At 50.4% G+C, this 24,010-nt stretch overlaps 1 protein-coding gene across 1 annotated transcript in view; it reads left to right on the forward strand.

Annotated features, from left to right (window-relative positions):
- Positions 1–358: 358 nt before the first annotated feature.
- The window catches only part of nrg3b (neuregulin 3b), a 150,554-nt gene continuing 126,902 nt past the window's right edge, over positions 359–24,010 (forward strand). The window contains exon 1 of the mRNA XM_031561536.2: positions 359–3,340. Coding sequence (XP_031417396.1) covers positions 2,530–3,340 — 811 coding nt within the window. The 5' untranslated portion in view covers positions 359–2,529. The remainder of the gene's footprint in view (positions 3,341–24,010) is intronic.

Genomic DNA, 24,010 nt, shown 5'->3' on the forward strand with positions numbered 1-24,010 from the left:
CGTATGTGCTGTATGCTGCAGAGAGAAAGCTCTCTTTCTCACTCCTATCTTATTCATCTCTCCTCTTTCTCCTGCTCTGTCTCTATTTATCCATTCTTCATTTTCTTTCACTATTACACCTCCATCTGCATGTGCTGGTAGATTTCTGTGTCTGCAAATGCTTCTGTTTTTCCTCTCTGTGCACATGTTTGTTTCTGTTCTCATACTGTATCTTTTGCTCAGACACACACACACAGACACAGAGAGAGAGAGAGAGAGCTTGAGAGTAAAAAACACTGGTCAGTAGCTATAAAGCCAGCATCACTCACACACAAATCCCCCTCACACGCACACACACGCACATGTACACACACACACACACACACGCACATGTACACATACACACACACACACACACACACACACACACACACACACATATGCACGCACACCGCAGCCTCCAAGAAAAGCAGCCGCATCAGTTTTAGAGCAACGCTCCCTCCCTCCCTCTTTCTCTCTTTCCCTCCTCCTCTCTGTCGCTCTCGCACTCTCTCTCTCTCTCTCTCTCTCTCTCTTTCTCTCCCACTCTGTCCGTGCCTCTCTGGCAGTCGCTCCGTCTCTCAGTGTGGGAATGTAGCAGACGCACCTCAGCTGACGAAAAAAGGAGCTTTTTTTTGGGCGGGAGGAAGAAAATCCTGCGGAGGTTATGGACATCTTGGAGAGACTGACGCGTGGACAGATGGGAACTGAGATTTGAAAGGGGAAAAAAACGAAGTAAAAAAATAAACAGGAGGAAGGCAAGAGGGAGACCTAGTGAGAAAGAAAAAAGGAGTGGATCTGGCAGATTTAAGAAAGAGAAAGAAAAAAAACCCTGCTCGGCCAGTCATCCATCCATCCATCCATCCGTCCACCTACCCTGCCCCGCGACAAACACTGTCCCAGGCAGATAACTCATTCTCTTGCTCCCTTGCTCAGCCTCCCTCTCTCTCTTACTCTCTCTCTCTCTCTCTCTCTCTCTCTCTCTCCCTCTGTCTGTGTGCTGGAGGGATTACCGGCTGCATCCGCACCACTGGAAGAGAGAGAGGGGGGGTAAAAAAAGCCAGAGGAAGGGAAAAGAGAGCGAAAAAGGGGGGACTGCGCAAAGCAGAGTGAACGAACGAACGGACGAGTGAGAGAGAGAGAACGCGCGCACGAGAGAGAGAGACGACAGCTCCTGCCAGAGAACAGCCCTTCGGATCCTGACGCTAACCCGTCTCTCTCTATCCCTCTCACCATCTCTCTGTCTCTACCCTAACGCCCTCATCTCATCACCATCTGGATAGGGAGCCTGGGCTGGATAGCGACGAGACACCGTTAACTACTGCTGCTTGCCTGCCTGCCTTGTGCGAGTGCGTGTGTGTGTGTGTACATCTGCCTGCCTTCCAGTCTTGCCTGCCTGACGACACACACAGCTGTTACTGCTGGCTACTGGTGCTGGGACTCCTGCCGCAACTACTGGAGTGTGTTTCTCCGTTTCCCCCACCGCGTTCCCTTCGGCAGCTCTGAGATCGCCGTGGTAACTGCCGCTTTTTGTCGCCGGTTGTCGCCGGGGCGTCTGTGTGTGCCTGCGTGCAGCTGCTGTTCTCGGAACAGCACTCGGCAGCGGAGGAGGAGGAGGGAGGAAGGGGGAAAAAAGCTGCAGAGGTTTTTGCTGGGGGAGAGAAAAGCAGCCCGCCTGGTACGTTTGGATCGGTACGGATTTACAGCATCGCCTGATCTGACGCCCTGCCGTTCTCGGGATCAATACTCTCCTTCGTTTTCTTCCTCTTCTTCTACCAACCTACCCCTCTTCTTTTTCTTCGTCTTCTTCTTCTTTTTGAGCTCCTTCTCTCCTTTATCTTTATTCTTTCCCCTCTCTCTCTCTTCCCCTCTCTCGCTCTCCTTTCATCTTCTTCTTCCACTGCTTGTTTTTTTTTCTTTTTTTGTGTCTTTCGCTCAGCCGAGCGCTTTGGGAATAACCAAACGGCTCTCTGGACGGCTGAACTAGGCGGAGAAGCACGTCTCAGCCAACCCCACCACCACTACCACCCCTCCAGTTCCCCCACCCCAATTCTTAAGCTCCTCTTGTTCATCCTCTCGTCTGTGTGTGTGTGTGTGTCTGCGTGTGCATTTGAGTGTGTGTCTGTGACTGTGTCTGTGTCCGAGGCTGTAATTATCCCGTGTGTGTTTAAATCTATATTTGGATTATGCATGAGCTGGTGAGTTTCCTCTCCACTCTTTTGATCTGGGGCTAGTTAATTGGGGTATCAGTCTGTGTTTGTTTGTTTCTTGTATATTCGCGTATGTGCATGTGTGTGTATGCATGTGTGTGAGTGTGTATGTTAGTGTCTCCCTGTAGTCATTTTGGGGCTTGAATATAGATGACGATGCTTAGCCCTGGTTCCCACCCCCTCCTCACCCTCCACTGGATGGGCCTGCGTTTGAGTGTGGGTCCAAGGGTGTAAAGCCAGTTTCCCGGAACCTTACCCTACCCCCCCTCCCCTCCCCCTTTGACCCCAACCCACCGGGAGCATGAGTGAGCGATCGTCGTTGGGGATCAACCCCGCCACCACCACCTCCATGGCCACCCTCACGTTGGAGGAACCTGGCGCTGAACACCAGGGCTCCCCGCGGGCCCCGGGGCCCCTACGCTGCGGCCCCTGCGCCCTGTGGCCCCGCCAACAGACCTGGCTTTGCGCCGTGCCGCTGCTGATGGGCTTCGTGGGCCTGGGCCTGAGCCTGATGCTGCTCAAATGGATCGTGGTGGGTTCTGTGCAGGACTACGTGCCCACCGACTTGGTGGACGCCAAGGGCGGCGGTCCGGACCCCTTCTTCCTTTCCAAGCCCAGCACGTTGCCCAAGGGCTCGGACACCACCACCACCACCACCATCAGCACCAGCAGCACGAGCAGCAGCAGCAGCTCCACCCCGAATGCAGCCACTGCCAGCACCGGATCCCCTGTGGTCACTGGCTCGCCCAGCCGAGCAGCCAACGGCACGGCCTTCGTGCAGAGGACTCAAGTGGGGCCTCCTGCCAACCACACGCGTAGCAGGGGCGCCGGATACCCCAACATCCGTGCGCCGGGCGGTGGCGGCACGCCCACAACCACCACAACCACAACCACTGCCCCCAGAGGTTCCCCCAAGGAGACCACTAATCGTAGGGGTGGAGGAGGGGGCCGGAATGGACCTCCGTCAGACACCACCTCTACCACAACCACCACCACCAAGGCTCCCACATCCACCTCCACTGTGGCGGCCCCGGTCAAGCCCACGCGCTGGAATCACGGACGCTTCCCCAAGGGCTCCTCCACCACGCGCCCGCACCACCGCTTCAGGACACGTAAGTCTACCTTTGACCTTTTGCTGTGTCAGTGGCCTGATGGGAATGGGAGTGATGGAGAGAGAGAGAGAATGAGAGGGCGTCTGACATACGTGGCCATGCGTCTGATCTAGGGGTGTGAAGAGTGTGTGTGTGTGTGTGTGTGTGTGTGTGTGTGTGTGTGTGTGTGTGTGTGTGTGTGTGTGTTTGTGTGTGTGGAGGTGTAACATGCGTCAGGATCTGCGCAGTGTGTATACAGGCTTGGGGCTGTGTTGCTACCCTCTGCTACTTTCCTTGAGCAGCAGCCATTAAAAATCCTCAAAAGCATTTGTAATTGTTACGTGATGGGAGTATCTTTGTTCACCAACAACCCTCCCCCCCAGCCGTTCATCCAGTAAGCACATGAACACAGGCACACATATATACACACATACACACACACACACACATATACACACACACACAAACACACACATATAAACACAATTCCTCTCCCCCCACACACACACGCACATAAACACAATTCCTCTCCCCCACAGTCTCCCAGAAGGAGCTCTGTCATGTTCTGAATGTCTTCTCAAGCTGTCATTTCCATTAGCACTGAATAGCAATAATCCAGCCCAGAGTAACGCTTTCCTCTCCTCCACAGCTTGTGTTTATTACTCATCTTTTATCCATAGCTTGACGATTATGAGATCAAAATCTGTGACCTCCAACACCCCTTACACACACACACACACACACACACACACACACACACACACACACACACACACACACACACACACACACACACATACACACACAAACACACACACACTTATCCTACCCCACCCAAAAAAATGCGTTTTTACAGCGGTGTCAAGCAAACTGATTTACCCTTGTTCTAGCTCACCCTAGTCTATCTCAAGTTGTTTCTTTTTTTGTGGTTGTTTTTTATCTTTGTTCTGTGCATCATTAGCCCGATGCAGGGTTTCTTTTTTTTCCGTCTGCTGTTTTTTTAACTTAATGCTGATCAGGCAAGCAGAATCTGAGCTGCTTTTTCCCTTTGAATAGGAAGCAGCTCTTGTGCTTATGAAAGCAGAGCAGGGCTGGATGGCAGGGAAGGAGGAGGAGAGAGAGAGAGAGAGAGAGAGAGAGAGAAGGAGGAATGGAGGGAGATGGAGGGGGGGGGGGGTTGAAAAGGGAAGAGCGACTCTCACCCCCCTGTCAGGAAGAAGTATCAGGTCGCGGAGAAAGAGATCCCATTTAGATAAGGGAAGATAGGAGTCCTGCTGCAGGTAACACAGGTTACACAGCAATGTGGCTACCACAGTCAGTGAGGACACAGTCAGTGAGGACACAGCAATATGGTTACCACAGTCAGTCAGGACACAGTCAGTGAGGACACAGGGAGGCTACCACAGTCAGTCAGGACACAGTCAGTGAGGACACAGGGAGGCTACCACAGTCAGTGAGGACACAGTCAGTCAGGACACAGGGAGGCTAAGGGGAAAGACAGCCAGGGGGGGGGGGGGGGGGCCACAGAGAGGGAGAGGAGAGGGGAGGAGAGGTGTATGGAGGAGAGTTGAATCGGGAATAAGATTCTTTGGTGAGTCTGTGTGAAAGAGCATTACAAGGGCAATGTTGTTTTAACTGCACCCACACTCTGCGTGTGTGTGTCTTGGTGTGTGTCAGGCTGTGTGAGATGGGTAGCGCCTCTGCATTTATGCATGTTCTTTGGGAGCTCTTACTACCTCCTCAAAGAGAATGAGATATATCGTTGCAGGGCTGACACTATATGGTTATTTGTGCATATAGTTTTTATTACCCCAGAGTTCTCAGCAGAGTCAGTCGTCGGCCGCGCAGACACACCAAAGGAGCGAAGGTCTTAACAGCAGTAATGAAATATAGAAATTTGCGCAAAAAATCTTGTGATGCAAAAATGGTGGTTCGTTGAGGTGTAAATAGCAGTCAATGAATTCCGACCGTGTGTGCCAATTCACTCAATTAGCTGAGTGGAGGATTTTGACAATGTTTCACAATCAGGAGTAGAAATCAAGGGCCATTGATAGCATGTGGAGGGTTACTAGCGAGCATACTGCTGTTGTCCCAAGCCACAGATCTCATGTGATTTGTTAGCAGGACCCCCCCCCCCCTTCTCAAGCCCCCCACGGCAGCTCTGCTCTGTGTCATTAACCCTTTGTGGCACGCTTAAGTGGGGAAACAAAATGGCAGATGTGGATCTAAGACCTCGGGGCGAAATTTCCTTGGCTTCCTCTCCCACCGAAAAATCAAGGCTGTTTAAATTTTATGATATGTAAATTCATAAGTTGCGTAAAATACCCTTGATAACGGCAAGAGCTTTGCAAATGGGTTTTTATAATGTAGGAGCATTCAGAATTAATTCATCCCGGGTTTCTTTTTTCCCCTTTTAACGATAGATCTTCGCTACTTGTTAAGTTGAGCCTCAGCTAATAATAGATGCCCAGGTTGAAGAAGCAGCCCCAGGGCATGTGATGATTAGGACTGATGGCCTAGCAACCCAAGCTTAGGGGTGGGTGACCAGAAAGAGCCGAGCAGACATTAGGAGTGCCAATCCCCTCTAGACCCCCGCCCTTACCTGATTAATGTGTTTAGTGTGTTTCGCAACACGCTCCTGCTAACACCTCAGGGAGGTGTTGTCGAAAGAGCAAAGGTGGTTAGGTGACTGGAGACTACCTGCTGATTTATGGACAGGGCCTTGTTAATGTGATAGTGTCGCAAGGTGAAGTGGGGGGTGGTGATCATGGTGGTGGTGGGGGCACTGATGTTACCTGGGGGGTTCTGGGTGGTTGGTTTTAACTGACTCGCGGTGGGGCGCGTCCAAGCACTAGTGTCTATTAGTATCGGGCGCTCGTCGCATTTTCTTTCCCCTGGAGTTTATTGCATTATTGATAGCTTCGAGAAGCTCCCGGCATTGCCCTTCAAACTAATGTGGAGCAAAAAAGAAAAGAAAAAAGATGAAAGCCCAAAAGGTCCAAAACATTTTTTTGGGGGGGGATTGGAGGACTGTGTCATTCCATATTGTGTGATGTAATGTATCACGGCGTAGCATAATCCATGGCGGCTAGAGAAGGGCGCTGGTTCAGAGAGTCTTTGGGGCAAAGGCATGACGAAATGGGCCCGTGGTGAAGAGACATAGGCCCATTCATCTTCACTAGCGCTAAGTGATGCACTGTTTAGCCAGGATTTGTATGATAAAGCTCTTTGAGTGGTGGGGCCCGTGCTCCAGGAGGTCAGTATTGGATCAGAGAGAGACTAACATCATTTTAATATCACTCCTGTGCTTCCCCACCTCTCTTTCCCTCTTTTCGTTTCAGTCTCTCCCTCTCAAAACCGATCGACATGTGAATTCATCCACACCCCACCTCCTCTCCACTTCCCCTGCACCCAGTGGGAAGCGTCATCACACACACCCACACACACATGCTTACTTATCATCTCATTCAAACACGCGCTTACTATCAGTATATGCCTTTAGATATCCACATACACATACACACTCACACACATACACACAACCATTGTCCACAGGAAGATACGCAGTCATCCATTAGGGGGTAGAATGAAACATGAGTACCTCTTCTCCCTCTATCAGCCTCTCAGCCCTCCTTGTCTTCTACCTCTTTCGCTCTCTCTCTCTCTCTCTTCCCTCCTCCTTTCCCTTCCTCCGCTGCGAAAGCTGTTCTTCTGTGTTATCTCTTCCGTTGTTTTGTCGTTGTCTGTGTTTTGTGTCGGTCCTGTTGCATGTGGTAAGGTAACTGCTCTGGGACTGAGGCCCTCTGCGGCTGCAGTGTGCGGGCCGGAGAGAGAGATAGAGAGAGAGGGAGAGAGAGAGAGAGAGAGAGAGAGAGAGTGCTGCGTTTACCCCCACGAGAGAAGGGACGGGAGAGTAGTGGAGGGGGGGAGGGGGGAGTGCAGTGGAGGATTGTGGGACGTGCAGTTTGAAAGTGCACTTGGCTCCGAGCCTGTTGGAGTCGGATAGAGGAGGAGGAGGAGGAGAATAGGGGAAGAGCAAGGAGCGGGAGCGGTACTTGGCAGAAGGCAGCGAGACAGAGACGTGGTGAGGGAACGAAAGTAAGAAAGAGGGAGAGAGAGGGGAAGAGAGAGGAGAGAGTTCGAGTGAGAGAGAGACCTGCTCTTCACAGACGCATCATTGTGATTCCACGCACACACACCCCTCCCCACTGGAGGGAGAGCAGAAGCTGCTGTGCTGGAGCGAATTCTGTCAGGTATAATAGCATGGTGGATCAGGATAAAAAGAGAGGGAGAGAGGAGGAGAGAGGGCTGGAGAGGGAGAAAGAGAGAGGGAGTGGAAAGGAGGTTGAGGCTACAATGCTGTAAATTATGGCACAGTTTGTTGCTTTTTTTTTTTGTATATAAGCCGTGTGTGTGAGCACATTTCTTCCCATTTTATGTGGTCAAAGTCATAAAAAGTCCACATGCTGTGTGATTAATATTGCTGACATGCTAACATGGGGGGCTTAGATGTTAATGGGCCACACACACACACACACACACACACACACACACACACTCACGAACACACACTCAAGAGGAGTACCTCTAGTTGAGGGGGCGTGATGGACTGATAGCAGTGCACGCACAGGGGAGAGATTAAAAACAAAAAAGGACAGAAATCCAGTTAGGCGTGGTCTCGGGGGAGGTCACTGTCAGATTTACGCACGGACGGAGGCCGCGTGGGGCGCAGCTACAGCTGCCTCTCCTCTTCCTCGTCGTCCTCCTCCTCCTCGTCCTCCTGCTGCTGCTGTTACTGATGCTGCCGCTGCTGCACTCCTTTCCCCTGGATACCAGCAAACAGGAACAGGCCCGAGCCCATCACATGACTCGCCGGGGCCAATCAGAACCTCCGAGAGCGAGAGACAGGGACAGGGAGACAGAGATGGACTAGGGAAGATAGAGAAAAGAGAGAGACAAGACAGACAGTGAAAGAGAGAGAGGAAGCCAAAAAGCAGGGAGAATCACACAGGCCAGAGACAGCTGAGCAGAGTCAAAGTCACAGATGGAGATGCAAACAGCTGTTAAGGGAGATACGTGTGCTGTGCCTGCATACAAACATGAAACCCCAGAAGTTCTGTTTTAAAAGTTATTTTATTTTTTATTTTTGCCTTTTTGCCTCATTGTTTTTGGCACCATGTTTCCACCATCAGCTTTTCTGAACTCCACACTGTGTTGTGTCCCGAGGCTAAGTGCTAACTCTCCGGCCCCTCGCTGTCACACACACACACACACACACACACACACACACACACACACACACACACACAGACACACACACGCACACGCACACACACACACACACACACACACACGCACACACGCACACACACACACACACACACACACACACACACGCACACGCTCTCTCCAAGTTGTGGGCTGGTGTTCATGTGCTTGCTTGTCATGCATGTCCACTCTGCTGCTCCCCAACCCCACCCCTCCCCTCTCGAACACGACTCCACTCCTCAGAGGGGAAGAAGGAAAAATGGATGTGGGCAGTTCCTGGTTATACTCACCCCCCCCCCCCGTAGCCTCACTCTTCCCCTTAATGTCACTCGTGTGATGTCGACAAAATGTCCGCCAAACAGTGGATGGTTGGTTGATGGTGGAGGTGATGGTGGGGGGGTTGAAATATTAATGCATGGAGACAGAAACATGCAGAATGCGTGTGGCAGGCACTGGCTGTATTATTGATGAGCACTCTTTTAAGAAAGTGCTTGGGATGCCCCCACTGCAGCAAGAGTGCTAAGAATAGCATGTACTAACATGTTCAGGTGCTCAGGTGAATACTAACTCCAACTAACCTGAAATAAAAAACATGTTCGGCAAGCCTAACCCCCCACCCCACCCCCACCACACTTCAAACGCATGTTGGCAGCAGTTATGTGGTACAGGACAGAACAGACGCCCCCATCCCCACATCAGCATGGAAATAGGACTTGGGGTATCGGCTTATGTTAGCTGTCTCACTCCAAAGCCCTGGCACACCCTCCTCTGCACTAACGCTAACGCTAAGTCTCCCTGAAGCCTGACTGGCTTGGGCTTTGGTTAACATATGCTGCTTCTTTAGCACGTCATGAGCTAATGACTGGAAAGGCTCCTAGGTGGAGTGACGCTAAATACCTGGTTTCTTTTTTTTCTGCTCTGTTGGTCACGGTGGGTGCGACCTGCTCTGTCTGTGGCTACGTACTGAGTTGTTGTTAAGCCACTGGCTTTATTAAGAGGAGAGAAGACGAAGGCTTGCGGAGAAATCATGAATTTCAAAGTATATTTTTTCAGCTTGTTTAGACTTCTCTCTGTGGCAACAGAGAAACAGAGAGACAAAGAGAGAAGGAGGGAGAGAGAGAGTTGGCAGTGGGGATGAGAGGGAGTCGGGAGGGAGAGATTGAGAGAGTCAGAAAATAGAAAGAGAGCAATGATGATCAATCAAAGGGAGAGCAATTTGTCTTGATTACAACGAGCATGCACAGTCACAAAAACACACACACTCATGTGTACACACACACACATACACACACTCATTTCAGTTATTCTCCAAAAACTGCAGCCCAGATGCTTGCCGACACTTACACTGCTAATGCAGCCCATCGTTAGAAAGTCATGGAAGCTATAGTCCCCCCCCCAGCCCCCCCGTCCCTCTCGTCTGCGTCTTTGGAGCGACTGGGAATGCTGCTCACGTTCCCAGTCTGTAATGAGATATAGTATGACAATATTGCGAGCGCTTATGCATTACAGAGCTGAGGGGATTACAGTTTATCATCTCTGATCTGGGCCGGGTAGATCTCTCTATTGAGTTACATTAGCTGCATAGGGAGCTGGCTTCCTGTATCAATTTGTTCATTGGGTGGACAGATGAACATATGGACGTCTGGAAGGATGAATGAGCAGATGAGTAATAGGGACAGATAATCCCCCCCCCATGGGAAAATTGGTGCAACTTCTATCCTTTCTTTACGACCCCCCTCACCAACTTCTCTTGATCCTTTTCTTCCTCGCCATCACCTCATTTGTTTCACTTCCTCCCTCGCTCTGGCGTATCTTCTCTCCATATCACTTCCTATGTGTCTCTTATTTCATTTCCACACACTCTCTCTCTCTCTCTCTCTCGCTTGTGCTCTCTTCTCCTCCCTCTCTCTCATAACCGTTCTCTCTCTCTCTTGCCTTTCCCTGCCATGCTTCAGTGTCCTCTCTTTTATCTGTCTTTCAATACCTCTCTCTCTTGCTTTCCATCCTCTCCCACATCCTCCCTCTCCCTTTCTCTCCGAAGAGAGGGGGGGTAATTAGAGAGGGGACTGGCAGGCGTTAGCGCTTAGCTTAGCGCCCAACCCTGACAGCTCTCTGGAGGGGTGGTGTCTGCTCCAGCACTCTCAGGCTCCCCCGCTGGGAGTCTAGGTGCCAGCAGCCAGACGAGCGATTCAATCCCCCTCTACCACAACGCCCCCTGCCTCCCCCCCCCCTCTCCATCCCTCTGTCACACTACCCAGGACAGCGAGCAGAAAGAAAATGGCTCTTCGCCATCACAGAAGAAGAAGCAGACTCGAGAAGGAAAGAGAGAGAGGGAGTTTTGGGTTTTATGCACGTGACCGAGTTACTGAAAAAGAAAAAGAAAAAGAAAGACTCCAGGAACAGAAAGAATCGTGCTTGTTCTTCCTGGGCGTCGGATGCCGAGTGGGCTGCGCGTGTCAGACGCTGGGTGTCATGCAGAGTGTGGCACGACCAGAACTTGCCAGTAAGCCTCCACATATTTTGTAGATGCCACAGCGTGTGTCGGCGTAATCAATGCCTGCCCGCACACACACAGAGCTGTAATGAAAAAGTTATCAAAATGTCTGGACTAATCCAAACACCGTCGAACGGCGGAAACATGGCAAGACCTTGTACTTTGATGCCAGACGGTTAAACCTTCCGGGCTCCCTTCCCAGACAGGGATTAAACCTTTAACTGAGCTGGACTAAAAAAATTCCACTTTATGTCCTGTGTGTCTGTGATCGTAACTTTTCATTCTAACTCTGCAGTTCAGACCAGTACTAGATTTAATCCTCGTCTTATACCCTCGTCTTGAAACCCCCTGCGGTGCAATTTGCGGCTGTTTGGGCGCTATGGCGTCTTTATCCGGGCGCCTGCCGGTCCGTCAGCAGACACAAAGCTTCTTGTCAGGCTCCTTTGTGCTCTGGTGCGAATGCTTAATTCAGATGCGACAGCGTTGGGGCTCTGTGTATTGTCGCTGGATGTAAGGGGGCTCACCGCAACAGCTGTCATCAATACATCAGGCCCGAAGTGTATGTGTGTGTGTGTGGGTGTGACGCTGAGCGCCTATGCTGCTTTCACCCACCCCCCCCCCACACACACACACGCTCGCGAGCCGTCACACAATGGCTGCCTTTCTTAAAATGCGTCTTTATGTGTTCTTTGCCACAATGAAGTTGGCGAACGTAAAGAAAGTCAGGATTCTAGAGAGCAGCGCCCGTGAAGTAAAGCTTTGTTAATGCCATGCAAAGACTCATGGGATTTGAGTCTTGTAGGTGGGTGGGTGAGTGAAGAGGGGAAAAAAGAAAGGAAAGAGAGAGAGAGAGAGAGAGAGAGAGAGAGTGAGGTATGAGAGTGTGAGGGAAAGACGAAGCCTGGGGAAGATGAAGATGGAGAGGAACAGAGGGTGAGAGAGAGCGAGAGATGGTTGAGAAAGGCAGGTGGGAGAATGAGCGAAAGAAGGTGTGTGTGTACCTGGAAGAAAAAGAAAGGTTGAGTGTCATAGAGAGAGTGAGACAAAACAAGAGAGAGGGAGAAGAGATAGAAGGAGAGAGAGGAGATTGCATAAGGAACACGGCTCTGAACCTAGTCCTTTGGCCGTCTCTGGTTCCTGGGGGCGCGCGTGGCATCGCCGTGGCAGCCGCAGTGGTGTAATCCGGCCACGGTAAAACCGTATCCACCAGGGGGGATGAGACGAGGCGAGGCGAGGCGCCGGGAAGATAAAGTTGCCAGAGCTACCGCCTGCGTCTGCTCCTGCTCCTGCTCTGCCGCTCTCTCCTCTCTCTGGAGTGTGCCATCACGCTAATCTCCCGGCCTTCCGCCGGGTTCATTTCATCGCTCACACCCCCTCTCCCCCGACACACACACACACACACACTCTCACACATAGTTACACACGTAATTTCATAACCATAACCACAGGACCCACCACATCAAGAGAGAGTGAGGCGCGTGAGAAGGTTTTGTTTCGAGGTTTGGCCTGTGTTAAATGAGGCTGTCGAGGAGGAGGAGGTCGCAGGGACAAGGAGAGAGGTGGAGAGAGGGAGAGAGAGGAGAGAGGAAAAGGGGGAGAGAGGTGCAGTAGAAGGGGAGGGCACTGAAGGTGACAGAGAGGAAAGATGCCAGAAGAAGACAGAGCGTGAGAGAGAGGCAGAGAGAAAGAGAGAGAGAAGGAGAGACTCTGTAACTCTATGGAAGAGGCATGACAGGGACATCTCGACCTGTCAGACAACACGGTGAATTATATATCAAATGTTCTGGTTGAGCAGGAGGATCTCAGCTGAACATCTCTGTCTCTCCCTCTCTCTCTCTCTCTCTCTCTCCCTCTCTCTCTCTCTCTCCATCTCTCTCGCTCTCTCCCTCTCTCCATTTGACGTGGAGTGTTAAATCATTGATGGTACATCTTGAACAATAGCTGCAGTCTCATAAAGCACCTGTCACTAGCAGACTGGGGAGAAACTCCCAGCAAATATCCTTGTGGTTTTTGATCTGCTGAGGATGCGCTAAACTGTGCCAAAACAGGAAGGCTAAACCCCCTCCTGTGTGTGTGTGTGTGTGTGTGTGTGTGTGTGTGTGTCTGTGTGTGTGTGTGTGTGTGTGTGTAAAACTGTGCTATCTGAGGACTCACAGAGTTGTTGTCTGACATGTTTTCTGTGTGTGTGTGTGTGTATGCGTGTACATGACTGTATTGCGTTTTCAGAGTGTGTAACTACTTCACCATTGTCTTTCTGTCCATCTGACTGCTGACTCGCTGTGCTGCATCACATCAGAGGAGCAGCCATTTTCCCTCTAGCTCTTCTGCAGATGAAGTGGATCTGCTGGTGTGTGTGTGTGTCTCACAGACCTGACCCTGATTTGATACTCACTCCCGTTTTCATTCCAATGTGACGCTAACGACATAGCCTGTCTGTATTGTCATTTCAACTGAAAACCGTTTGCTTGAGTTTGGAAAAGACAGCGGAAGTTAAGGTTATGCGGTCAAAGGTAAAGATTAATCAGAGACTGGTTCTTAATAATGACTGTGGGCCGAAGCTAAGCTCCATCTAGACAGATTAGACTTTTCATTATTTTGTACTAGCATATGGTCGAAGCTGCGTTCACACGTGGGCCTCTCTGTCTGTGCTTGGATGTGTGTGTTTCAGCCTGTGTGTGGAGAGTGTGATAGAGTGTATTTGCACGCCTGGTGGGAGGCTCACCTTCCATCAGCTGCGCACGTGTCCTTACCTGTCAGCCCTCCGCTCTGACGGGAAGGGGAACGGAAGGTTCTGGAGGCTGTATTCAAAATGGCTGGCTCTTCACCAATGAGCAAAATGGTCGACTAACCCTGTAGTTATGCCTCACGGGCTTTGGCCTTTTGTAATGCAGTCCAGTCCAGTATTGGACTCATGTAAACATTAGGCTGTAATGGTTCAATGGTCTGTTGGAAGTAGTGAGTACAAGATGACCAAGTCAGCCCTGCCCTGAAGTGCTAATCTGTGACTTTTTCCAACACGTCCTATTATAGTCAGACGGTTCCAATTTCATTTTCAGCACTTTGTTTTTGCCCCCCCCCCAACACACACAACCACACAAACCAATCACTTAGTTTGGTGTCGCTGTCTTATTCCACACACTTAATAACTCCTACTGTACTGTGGGCCACAGAAATCTCTTGACTTTCTCGATCAGTTTCCCTCCCGTGCCCCCGAGCAATGTCATTATTTAAGGATTTCTGGCACCAGATTTATCGTGATGCCTGCAAGCTGTGTGTGTGTGTGTGTGTGTGTGTAATTGTGTCTAGAGTGCATATTATTTTATACTACTGCATTGTGTCATCCTCTGTTCCACTTTGTAAGGGAATAGAAAAAAGCACATATATGTATGAATATAAATCAGATAGATAAAAGAGAGAGAGAGGTTTTGAATTAATACGTGTGTGAGTATGTGTGCAGACACCCACAAATGCGCGCGCACACACACACACACACACACACACACACACACACACACACACACACACACACACACACACACACACACCGAGTGAGAGGTCTTTGTTGGCTCTTAACGGAATATAGCACACTCGCTACCCATAATCCATTAGGTCCTCTCATTACCGGGACTTGAGTTCAAACGGCTCTCCCGATCTTATTGTGTGTGCCATCTCCCTTCTTCTCCTCGCCCCGCTCTCCTCCTCTCCTCGCCTCCTTGCTGCGTCTCAGAGGCCTCCTCCAACATTAAACATTCCCCTTTGAACCCAGCTGGAGCCTACGCTCTGTGGGGACCCGATAAGATGAGGGTTATCGCACCAGCAGAGACCAGAGAGACGCCGCTGGCCTTTCGCATCTCTCTACCTCTCTGTCTCTCTCGGCCTCTTTACCTCTCTCTGTATCTCTGTCTCTCTCTCTCCTCCTCTCTCTCTCTTTCTCTGCCTCTTTACCCCTCTCTGTCTCTCTCTCTCTTTCTCTCTGCCTCTTGAACTCTCTCTGTCTTTCTTTCTCTCTCTTTCTCTTGAACGCTCTCTGTCTTTCTGTTTCTCTCTCTTTCTCTCTGCCTCTCTCTTTCCTGTGCTCTAAATCCCCTTCCTTTCCCTCTTTCTTGCTCTACTGTTGAGCTCATTCCCTTAATAAGCCGCCAGGGAAGGAGGAGAGTGAGGACAGGAGGCAAGTGGCAAAGATGGAGAGAGAGAAAGGGAGGGAGGGAGAGAAAGAGAGAGAGAGGGAGAGAGAGGGGGAGGGATTGTTGGCGTGGCCTTTGTGAAGGCCATGGCTCCTCCAGTAGAACCCTGCAGCCAAGAGCTTTGAGGCCGAGTAATGAAGATTAAGTGGGGATAGGGAATGGAGGCTTGAGGGTCAAAGGAAGATGGATGGAATTTCCTCTCTTCCCTTTTCTCTCTCTTTTTCTCCCATACACTCCCAACTTGCTCTCTCGTTCTCTCTCCCTCTCTCTCTCACTCTCTCTCTGTCTTCATCTGTTCCACTATCTTTCTCTCCATTTTGATTTCTGAAAAAGAGAGATAAAAAAAATAACCTCACTGCCATCCACCTTTGAAAGGAAATGGAGTGTCATATCTCCCATCTCCCCCCCCCGGCCTTCTCCGTGTTTGCAGACCCAGGTCCTTGTGAGCACTAGTCACCAGGCCGCGAACGATAGGCTGTCAGTCTGTAAAGGAAATGATATTGGAGCCCTGGTGGGGGTAGCACTGGTTGTTGAGGGAGAGAGGGGAACATAATTGAGACTAAGGCTGAGATGGAGACCGAGGGCAGAGGTATACTCCATTGCCTCACCCTTCTCCCCTGATGGAGGTGTGATGGTGGTTGGGGGTTTGTTTGGATGGTGGCTGGTGTGGTGGTTATGACATACACACGCATGGAGGGCAGGTGAGATTACTGATTGCCGTACTTACGCACGCCAGCGTCTGCAGGGTCGGACTGACAGTGATGGAGCAGAGCAGCCGAAATTGGATTATCACAGGCGAGGGTGTGCGAATGTGAGTTAATGTATTTGTGTTTGTGCACATGTGTATGTGTATGTGTGTGTGTGTCTGTGCCTGCGTGAGCGAAGAGGAAAAGACAGGAGAGAACGAGAGAGAGAGAGCGAGAGAGAGAGGGATGTAGATAACTGGTTTAGAAAGAGAGCGATAGAGAACCACTGAAACGGAGAGAGAAAGACATTAGTTCGGATAACTGTGGATGGCAGCTTTGCGTTTAAGCGTGCCTCCACATGTGTGGATTTGTGTTCCTGCATTTGTCTGAGATTATCACTCTCTCAGGGTGTGTGCAGAGTCACAGTAAACAGGCAACACGTAGTAATTATTCTCCCCCTCAGGTACCCGCCGCGCCACTCCATTCGCTTGATGTAGTCGACTGACCTGGAATCCCAAAAGTGAAGGGCCCGACCCAGCTGTGCCTGTAGACAGACTCAATCCCGTACCTAGAGCTTTTCAAATCCATTAAATACTATTAGTATGAGTGTGTGTGTGTGTGTGTGTTTGTCTGTGTAAGTCTGTGTATGTCTGCAGCAGGATTGCCCATATGCTATCTTATACCCACATTCTCTCCATGCTCGGGGGAAGAGCTGGGTGGATTTGTGTGTGTGTGTGTGTGTGTCTCTCTGCATTGTACCAGCCCATACACACTCACACTGGTGATTGTCCACACACTATTTCTCAGGTGTGTGTGTGTGTGTGTGTGTGAGTGTGTGTATGTGTGTGTGTTTTACTTAGAGTGCTAATGGTATAGCCGGCGGGAGCTGGTCGTCTGGCTCATTTGTTTCTGAAAGTGCCGTGAAGCTTCCACAGCCCGGGGTGGAGGTACAGAGAACAAGCGAAGGCAATAACGCCAGGAGCCTTCTTTAGCCGCGGCTAAGCTTATTCTTGCTCCAGGTCAGCACCAGGGCAGGCACATCAATGCGGTAAGCCTGCAATGGAGGAGCAGGAGGGGGGGAAAAAGCCTGTTCTTTGGTCGGTGTAATCCACAGCAGATGGCATATATATACGCTGTATTGTTGGTGCTTGTGCGTATGTGCGTGTGTTTGTGAGTTTCTGTGTGTGTAAGAGAGAGAAAGAGAGAGAGAGTTTGTGTGTGTGGGGTGGAAGGGGAGGGGGACATTGCAGTACTAGGACCAGTAGGGCCAGATGGGGCCAGCTGTGGCTCTGGTGGCCTACATAACAGCTCCGACCATGGTTGCCTTCATTTGATGCCAGGCTTCTACAGGTCTGACTGGTCATCTGTGATTACACACACACACACACACACACACAAACACACAGGCATACAGACATTAAAGACTGTTGTGATTAATTATAACGAGCATGTTTTTGTTCCTGCAGCCCTTGAACAGCTGTACATGTCAGGGTCTGGTGTGTGTGTGTGTGCGCGTGCGCACTCGTGTCAGTGCACACTCACACACCTGAAAAGGAGCTCTGCTTTCCTTTGATTAACTAGCGGTTCAAGTTCATTCACATGCTCCATACTTCATCATCCCCCCCCCCCCCCCCCCCCTGCCCTTTTCCACCCCTCTGGAGGACCCCTGCTATCCCACAGTGCCTCAGCAGGGAGAGAGGGCCATGGAAAGCCCTCACAGTCGGATGAGACGTTTCCCAGCCGAGGCAGGTGAGACTCGGCTCCTTTGTCCTCTGTCAGGACGGCGCGGTGCGGGGGGTGGGGGGGTGGGGGTAGTTTGCCTGGCTCTCACTGCCTGGAGGCAAGGCAGATTAATGCGCGGGCGCTTAAATATTTCATGCTGGAATGTATTACGGCCCTCACTCTTTTTATCTCTCTCTCTCTCCGACTCTCCTCCCTTTTTCTCTCACTCTCTTTCTAAGGGAAGGAAGTGGAGGAGGGTGGTGTGGGGTGGTGATGGTGGGGGGAGGGGGTGGGTGTGTTGAGGAGCTGGAAGGGTGGGGGGCGGGTGCTCTGGCCAAGCGAGGGATGCCCCGCTTGGAAAATTCTCAGGGTCATCTGTCACCTCGGGCCTTTCTTTCGTTCTCACCCCCCTCTGACTCTTCCTCCCTTCTCCCTTCATCTCTCTCTCTCCTCTGTTTCTTTACCTGTCTTTCCCTGAATTCATTCCTTTCCCCCACCTCTCTTATTCTCATAAGCTCTCACTCTATTAGTATGGATGTGCTGTTGTGGATGGACGGGTTACTGTTTTTCTTCCATCTCTAGCCCGAGGTTAGCGCGTAGGCTGTGCCTGGCTGGCCCAATAACCCCACTATGTGTCTGTTTATGTGTTCATGGCACACGCCTGTATTAACATGAGCTATCTGGTGTCATCTTTCTTAGCGGCTTAGGTCGGGCGGCTCCATGTCTGACGCGTAGGACCCCGCACAGCCACGCACGATGTGATATACGATACACACACACAACATATCGGGCAGCTTGTACATCTGCCCTTAAGAGGATTAAACATGACGACGCCCACTGCCCCCCCCCCCCGACACACACTCATAGACACACACACACACACACACACACACACAAACACACACACAGCGTCTCCTGTGTGGCCTGGCAGGCACCCGATGACGTCCGAAGGATTGGCATATGGTTCAGGACCTAGTGCAGACAGATGGCTATTCCCCCGTGACTCGCTGCTGCCCCCCCTACAGGACGAAAGGACTAATGACAACCCCTGTGGTCCAGATGTGGTCGGATTTCTGGTTTCGGTTGTTGTTCTTGCTGCTGCTGGCTGTTCAGTGTTTTTTGTTATGTTCCCCTCACCGTGCGTGTTTGATGGGCCTGGCAGCAGCCCCTGATAGACACGAGAGGGGGAGTTAAGGGGAGGGGTTGGCGGGGGGGGGTGAATCAAAGGCAGGGAAGATCAAACCTTGCTGCAGCCACTCTGGCTGTGGGCCTGTGTGAGCACAAGGGAGTGCTTTACCTCTCTGCATCAGGCAGAAGTCAGGGTTTTAAGTAACTCAACTTTTTTTGCTCACACACACGCACACACACATAATCTCTGTCTCTGCACTCTAACACCCAAATACACCATCCCTCTCCCCACCCTTGATCTCTCCCTGCTCTGTCTCTCTGAACAGCACTCACTAACACACACAAACACACCTCTATCCCTGTCTTTCTCCCACACACACAAACACACGCATACCCATACAAGCACATTCTCTCTCTCCCTTTTTTCTCTCTCTCTCTCTCTAAATGAGATTCACTAAACTGTCTTGCTTACCATCTTTCGCCACTCCAGCACTTGGTGCCCGAGCTATCAAAGCCAATAGCAGCACTCCAACACCTCCTATTAATAACCCTCTCGACAAGGTAGGGTACATCCTCGACTCTGTCTAAGAGTAGACTTAGGACTCAGAGGCCACCTCTCCTCCCCACCCACTGTCCTCCTCTCTTCTCCCTCTCTCTCTCCTTCTATCTCTCTCCCCTCTCTCTCCTTCTCTCTCTATCCCCCTCTCTCTGCCCCTCTCACAGGGTGTTTTTCTCTCATTGCCTGGCTCTTATTCATTATGCATGCTGTTTAAAATGTCACTCCCCATTTACTGCCGGTCTTCCAGCCCCGCAAGGCCCAGTTCTGAGCTAAGAGTAAAGTGGATCCTCCAGACTACCCGGCTCTCTGCACTACCAACCAACCAACCAGCCCCCCTCCCACCACCCCCACCCCTCATCCCCTCACTGAAACCCCACCATCCTATCCCACCCCACCCCACCCCCATCCCCTCACTGAAACCCCACCATCCTATCCCACCCCACCCCACCCCCATCCCCTCACTGAAACCACGCCATCCCATCCTACCCCACCCTCACCGTCTCTACCCCACCTCCATGTCCCCAGCTCACTCGCCCCGTCTCCACTTGTCCCTTGAGGACCCCCCCGCCCTCTTCTTCCACCGTGTCTTCCTTGGCTGTCCCATCTCTGCTGTGCCTCTCTGCTTCACTCTCCCCCAGACGCTCTCAGGCACAAACAGACAGGATGGATTTAAGCAGCATATCTCTCTCTCTCTCTCTCTCTCTCTCTCTTCATCTCTCTCTCTATCATCTTGTTCCTACCCATGTCTTTTTTTCCTGCGTGTGCCCCCTTTCTGCTGTCTACCTGCATTTGTCTCCGTTTGCTTTTTAGTCTCTGGCTGTCCTCTTCTCTCCTCTCCTCTCCTCTCCTCTCCTCTCCTCTCCTCTCCTCTCTTCCTCGGGCTTTGTCTCTGGATGACTTATTCTGCCTGTCTTTTTGCTTCTTTCCTTTCCACTGTTCATTTAGGAGATTCCATTCTTCTGTTCTGTCCGCCCTCTGCATCCTCTTTTTCCGTCTCTCTCTCTCTCTCTCTCTCTCTCACTCCCTCTCTCTCCATCTCTCTCTCTCTCTCTCACTCCCTCTCTCACTCCCTCTCTCTCCATCTCTCACTCTAACTCTTACTCCCTCTCTCTCCAACAGTCACTCTAACTCTTAATCTTTCTCTCAAAGTCCCTCGCCCTGTTTCTCTCTCTCTATTTCATTATCTAACACTAGCTCTCTGTCTCTCTCTTACTTCAACTCTCTCCCTCTCTCTGATGCTCTCCCTCTCTATTCCTCTCTCTCTCTAGCTCTCCCTCTGCTATCAGTTTTTTGGCCATTATTTTCCTACTGTTGGTTTGATATGCTGCTGAATCTGGCTTGCGCTCAACAATGCGGCGGCGTAATGAACTCTTGTGGGTTTGGCAGCGGCGCCCGCTCGAAAAGACAAAAAAAAAAAAAACACAAACAGCGGCAGAGGAGGAGGCTGGGGCATTCCAGCACAAAGGTAAAAGCTCAGCATTCCGAGCAGCGGAAACAATGATTAAACAATCGGAAAACTATGATAGAATTGCCCCAGCAGAGTGATAACGAGCCCCCGTCCCCCTCGTCCCCCTTTTTAAAGCTGGATCGTTCATGATGAGTGGTGTGAATGACTAGCTGGAACACGGCGGATAAACAAATGCACGAGAATGAACAAATCAAGTGAGATGGATAGACAGAGAGAAATAGAAAATGAGAGAGACAGAGATAACTATCTCTGATTGAATAGGTTGCTAAGTCCACAGTAGATGATCTGTTGTTTTGACGACAACAGCTCGGTTAAAGGGCCACAGAGATGAAATGTGGTGGAAGAATAGTACATATAGAGGCTAAAAGAGAGAATGACAGAGAAAGACAGAAAGAGAGGTATACATACAGAGAGAGGGGTAGGGAGAGACTACTGTGTATTGTGTCTATGTACTATGTTTGTTACTGAATACTGGCTTTGACAACACTGTATCCAAACAGCCATGCTAGTAAAGCAACTTCATTTCAATTAAGAGAGAAAGAGAGAGACAGACAAGAAAGGTAGAGACTTGAAGGCCAGTGGTCCAGAGTCAGAAGCTAACTTTCCCACCGGCCTCTTCAGTGGACAATCCTCTCTCTTCTCCGTCCCCTTACCCTTACCCATGTGGGCGCGGAGCTGACTGGCAGTGTCTCGGCCCGTCAGAAGTGCATCGCGTCTGTGGCGATGGGAGGTTCTTTTGGGAGCAGATGGCAAGCCTGCCGGGAGCTGTCTAGCGGGCGGCAGTGCTGAAACAGTGTGGAAGCTGGAGGAGCTGAAGCTCGTGGGAGCCGTTGGGAGCTGTCCGGTGCAGAAAGGTCGCCTGGAGAGCAGAGAGGAGTAAGGCAGCAGCAGGAGGAGGAGGAGGAAGAAGAAGAAAAAAAAACATTGACTTTTTATTTGACTTGAATAGTGTTTCAGGTTTCTCCCTGGTTCACTGTGTTTATGGGGTGACCAAGGAAGTAGAAAAATAAATAAAGGGAGTCATAAAAAGACTGAGAAAGAGAGAGGGAGAGAGAGAGAGAGAGAGATGAGGGTGTGGGGCAGGGGGTGTCTGGGGTCTTTTTCAGAGTTATATTGTCTCACACGGCCGACTCTTCGCTTTAGAGGCCAATTACTGTGTTAATCTTTAGCCTGTTCAGGTGATTTCCTCTCGTAGGGCCCCAGGTGATGGTGGCAGCGGTGGAGTCAATCTCAGGCTGAGAGGCTTCAGTGACCACTCCACTGCACCGCCCCGCCACACACTCCCCAGTCCAGGGAACTCTGTGTTGCTCTTCTTTCTCGCTACTCCTCTCTTTGTTCCTGTTTTGTTTCCTCTCGTTTCTTCTCTTTACTTTTATTCTCATCTCTTCATCTCTTCTTTTCTCTCCTCTTCATTTTTCTTCGGTTCTTCTTTCCTGTCTTGTCTTTTGCCCACGTTCATTGTCTTTTCCTCTTCTCTTCTCTTTTCTTCTCCTTTCCTCTCCTTTCCTCTCTTCTCTCCTCATTGCATTTTTTAAACCTTGCTTCACCGACACTTTTTTCTCCTGGATGTGTTTGTCAGGTGGTGAGAGTTTGTGTGTGTGTGTTTTCTTGTGTGGGCTGACGGTGTGTGTGTGTGTGTGTGTGCGTGTTTGTGGAGGGTGTGATCTTGCTGTGAAGAGACAAGATTATCATGCATCACAACATGATTTTTGTCATTTCAGTGGATACATGTTGTTGTTGTTGGGTAAATGTAGTCAATCTCAATCGAACTGGGACCTGTTAGGAAAAGACTGTTTATTTATATATTCATATAAATGCCACCTGCTGCAGTAGTATTTTTGGTTTAGCGTCTATTGGCACACACTTTGTCATGGATATGGGCAATTATCTGATATTATAGGAACAGACGTCTCCTTCTGAAGTGTTGACAGGTAAATTGGCTCGGATGAAAACACAGACAAATGAATTAATGATTAGGCATAGGTGTCTGCTCCGAAGTTATCATGACTTGCGGTGGGGGCGTGCAGTGTGCTGAAGTGAAGTGATTTGTCCCAGGCCCCAGGTGGAACAGGCGGGAGTTTGCTTCTGAGAGTTGACAGACTGACATGGTGTCAAATATGTTGGCAAGGAACGTCACACACACAAGATGTCTCACCGCTAAAATTCTATATTATGCCAGTTTTCTGGTATCGCATTATGCCAATACATTGGCACCCTACATCATCAACAGCTCGTTACCGTCGGGTACTGGTGGAGTAAGATCACATCATTATATCAACATTTAATACAAGTCGACTAACAAGTCAAACATACTGAGATCCAGTACATGTAACCGTCCGTTTTACAAAATAGACTAGACATGCATGTCAAGCAACATTTTATACAAGTAGTCTAACAAATCATTTTGAGACTCACATCTTGCACCATTAGACATGAGTCTTATTCAAGTAGACACTTTTCACCCCAGTGGGCTCCTGTTGTTCACGCAGTCTATCAGTGCAGTCCACACACAGCTCCTCTGTTGGGTAGCTGGGTAGGCTTGCATGCCAAACGGACGTCAGTTCACTGACTTCAGAACAATTGGTGACAAAACTCACGGCCGGGTGGACCAATTTCTCACACCAGCATGTTTTTTTTCACTTAATTCTCGCCATGGCAACAGACTTAATGTCTTAAAGTCATCTTACTCCGGCAGATTTGTATCTCTCACCAGTGCTCCCTCATCTCATTTCCTGAGACGTACATCTCCGTTGAACACCCTGCAGTTATGTGCTAGATCAGTAGATATTCACATGCCTCTGGTGATCCTCCCTCTGTAATGTGTCATGCGATGGGGCCTCACCCTCTCATATCTGGAGCCCTCATATCTCATATCATTACTGCCCCATATCTTGCCACCAGTAGAGCTGACGTCTCACACACACGGGGCAGACTCATAAATCAGGTGCAGTGAACTCACCCCACTGTTATCGGCAGATTCGCACGCCACGCCAGTGAGCTCGTATCTCACGCCGGCAGACACCCCCGCTCACACCTCGCATGATTCATGACGCCCGCGGACGTCTCAAAGTCACTGGTGTCCTGGTGTGTGTGTGTGTGTGTAGGTGTGTGTGTGTGTAGGTGTGTGTGTGTGTATGTGTTTGTGTGATAGTGAGAAGAAGCTCACCATCTTGAGGGTGGCG

Source organism: Clupea harengus, chromosome 23 (assembly GCF_900700415.2).
Source record: "Clupea harengus chromosome 23, Ch_v2.0.2, whole genome shotgun sequence".
NCBI lineage: Eukaryota > Metazoa > Chordata > Actinopteri > Clupeiformes > Clupeidae > Clupea > Clupea harengus.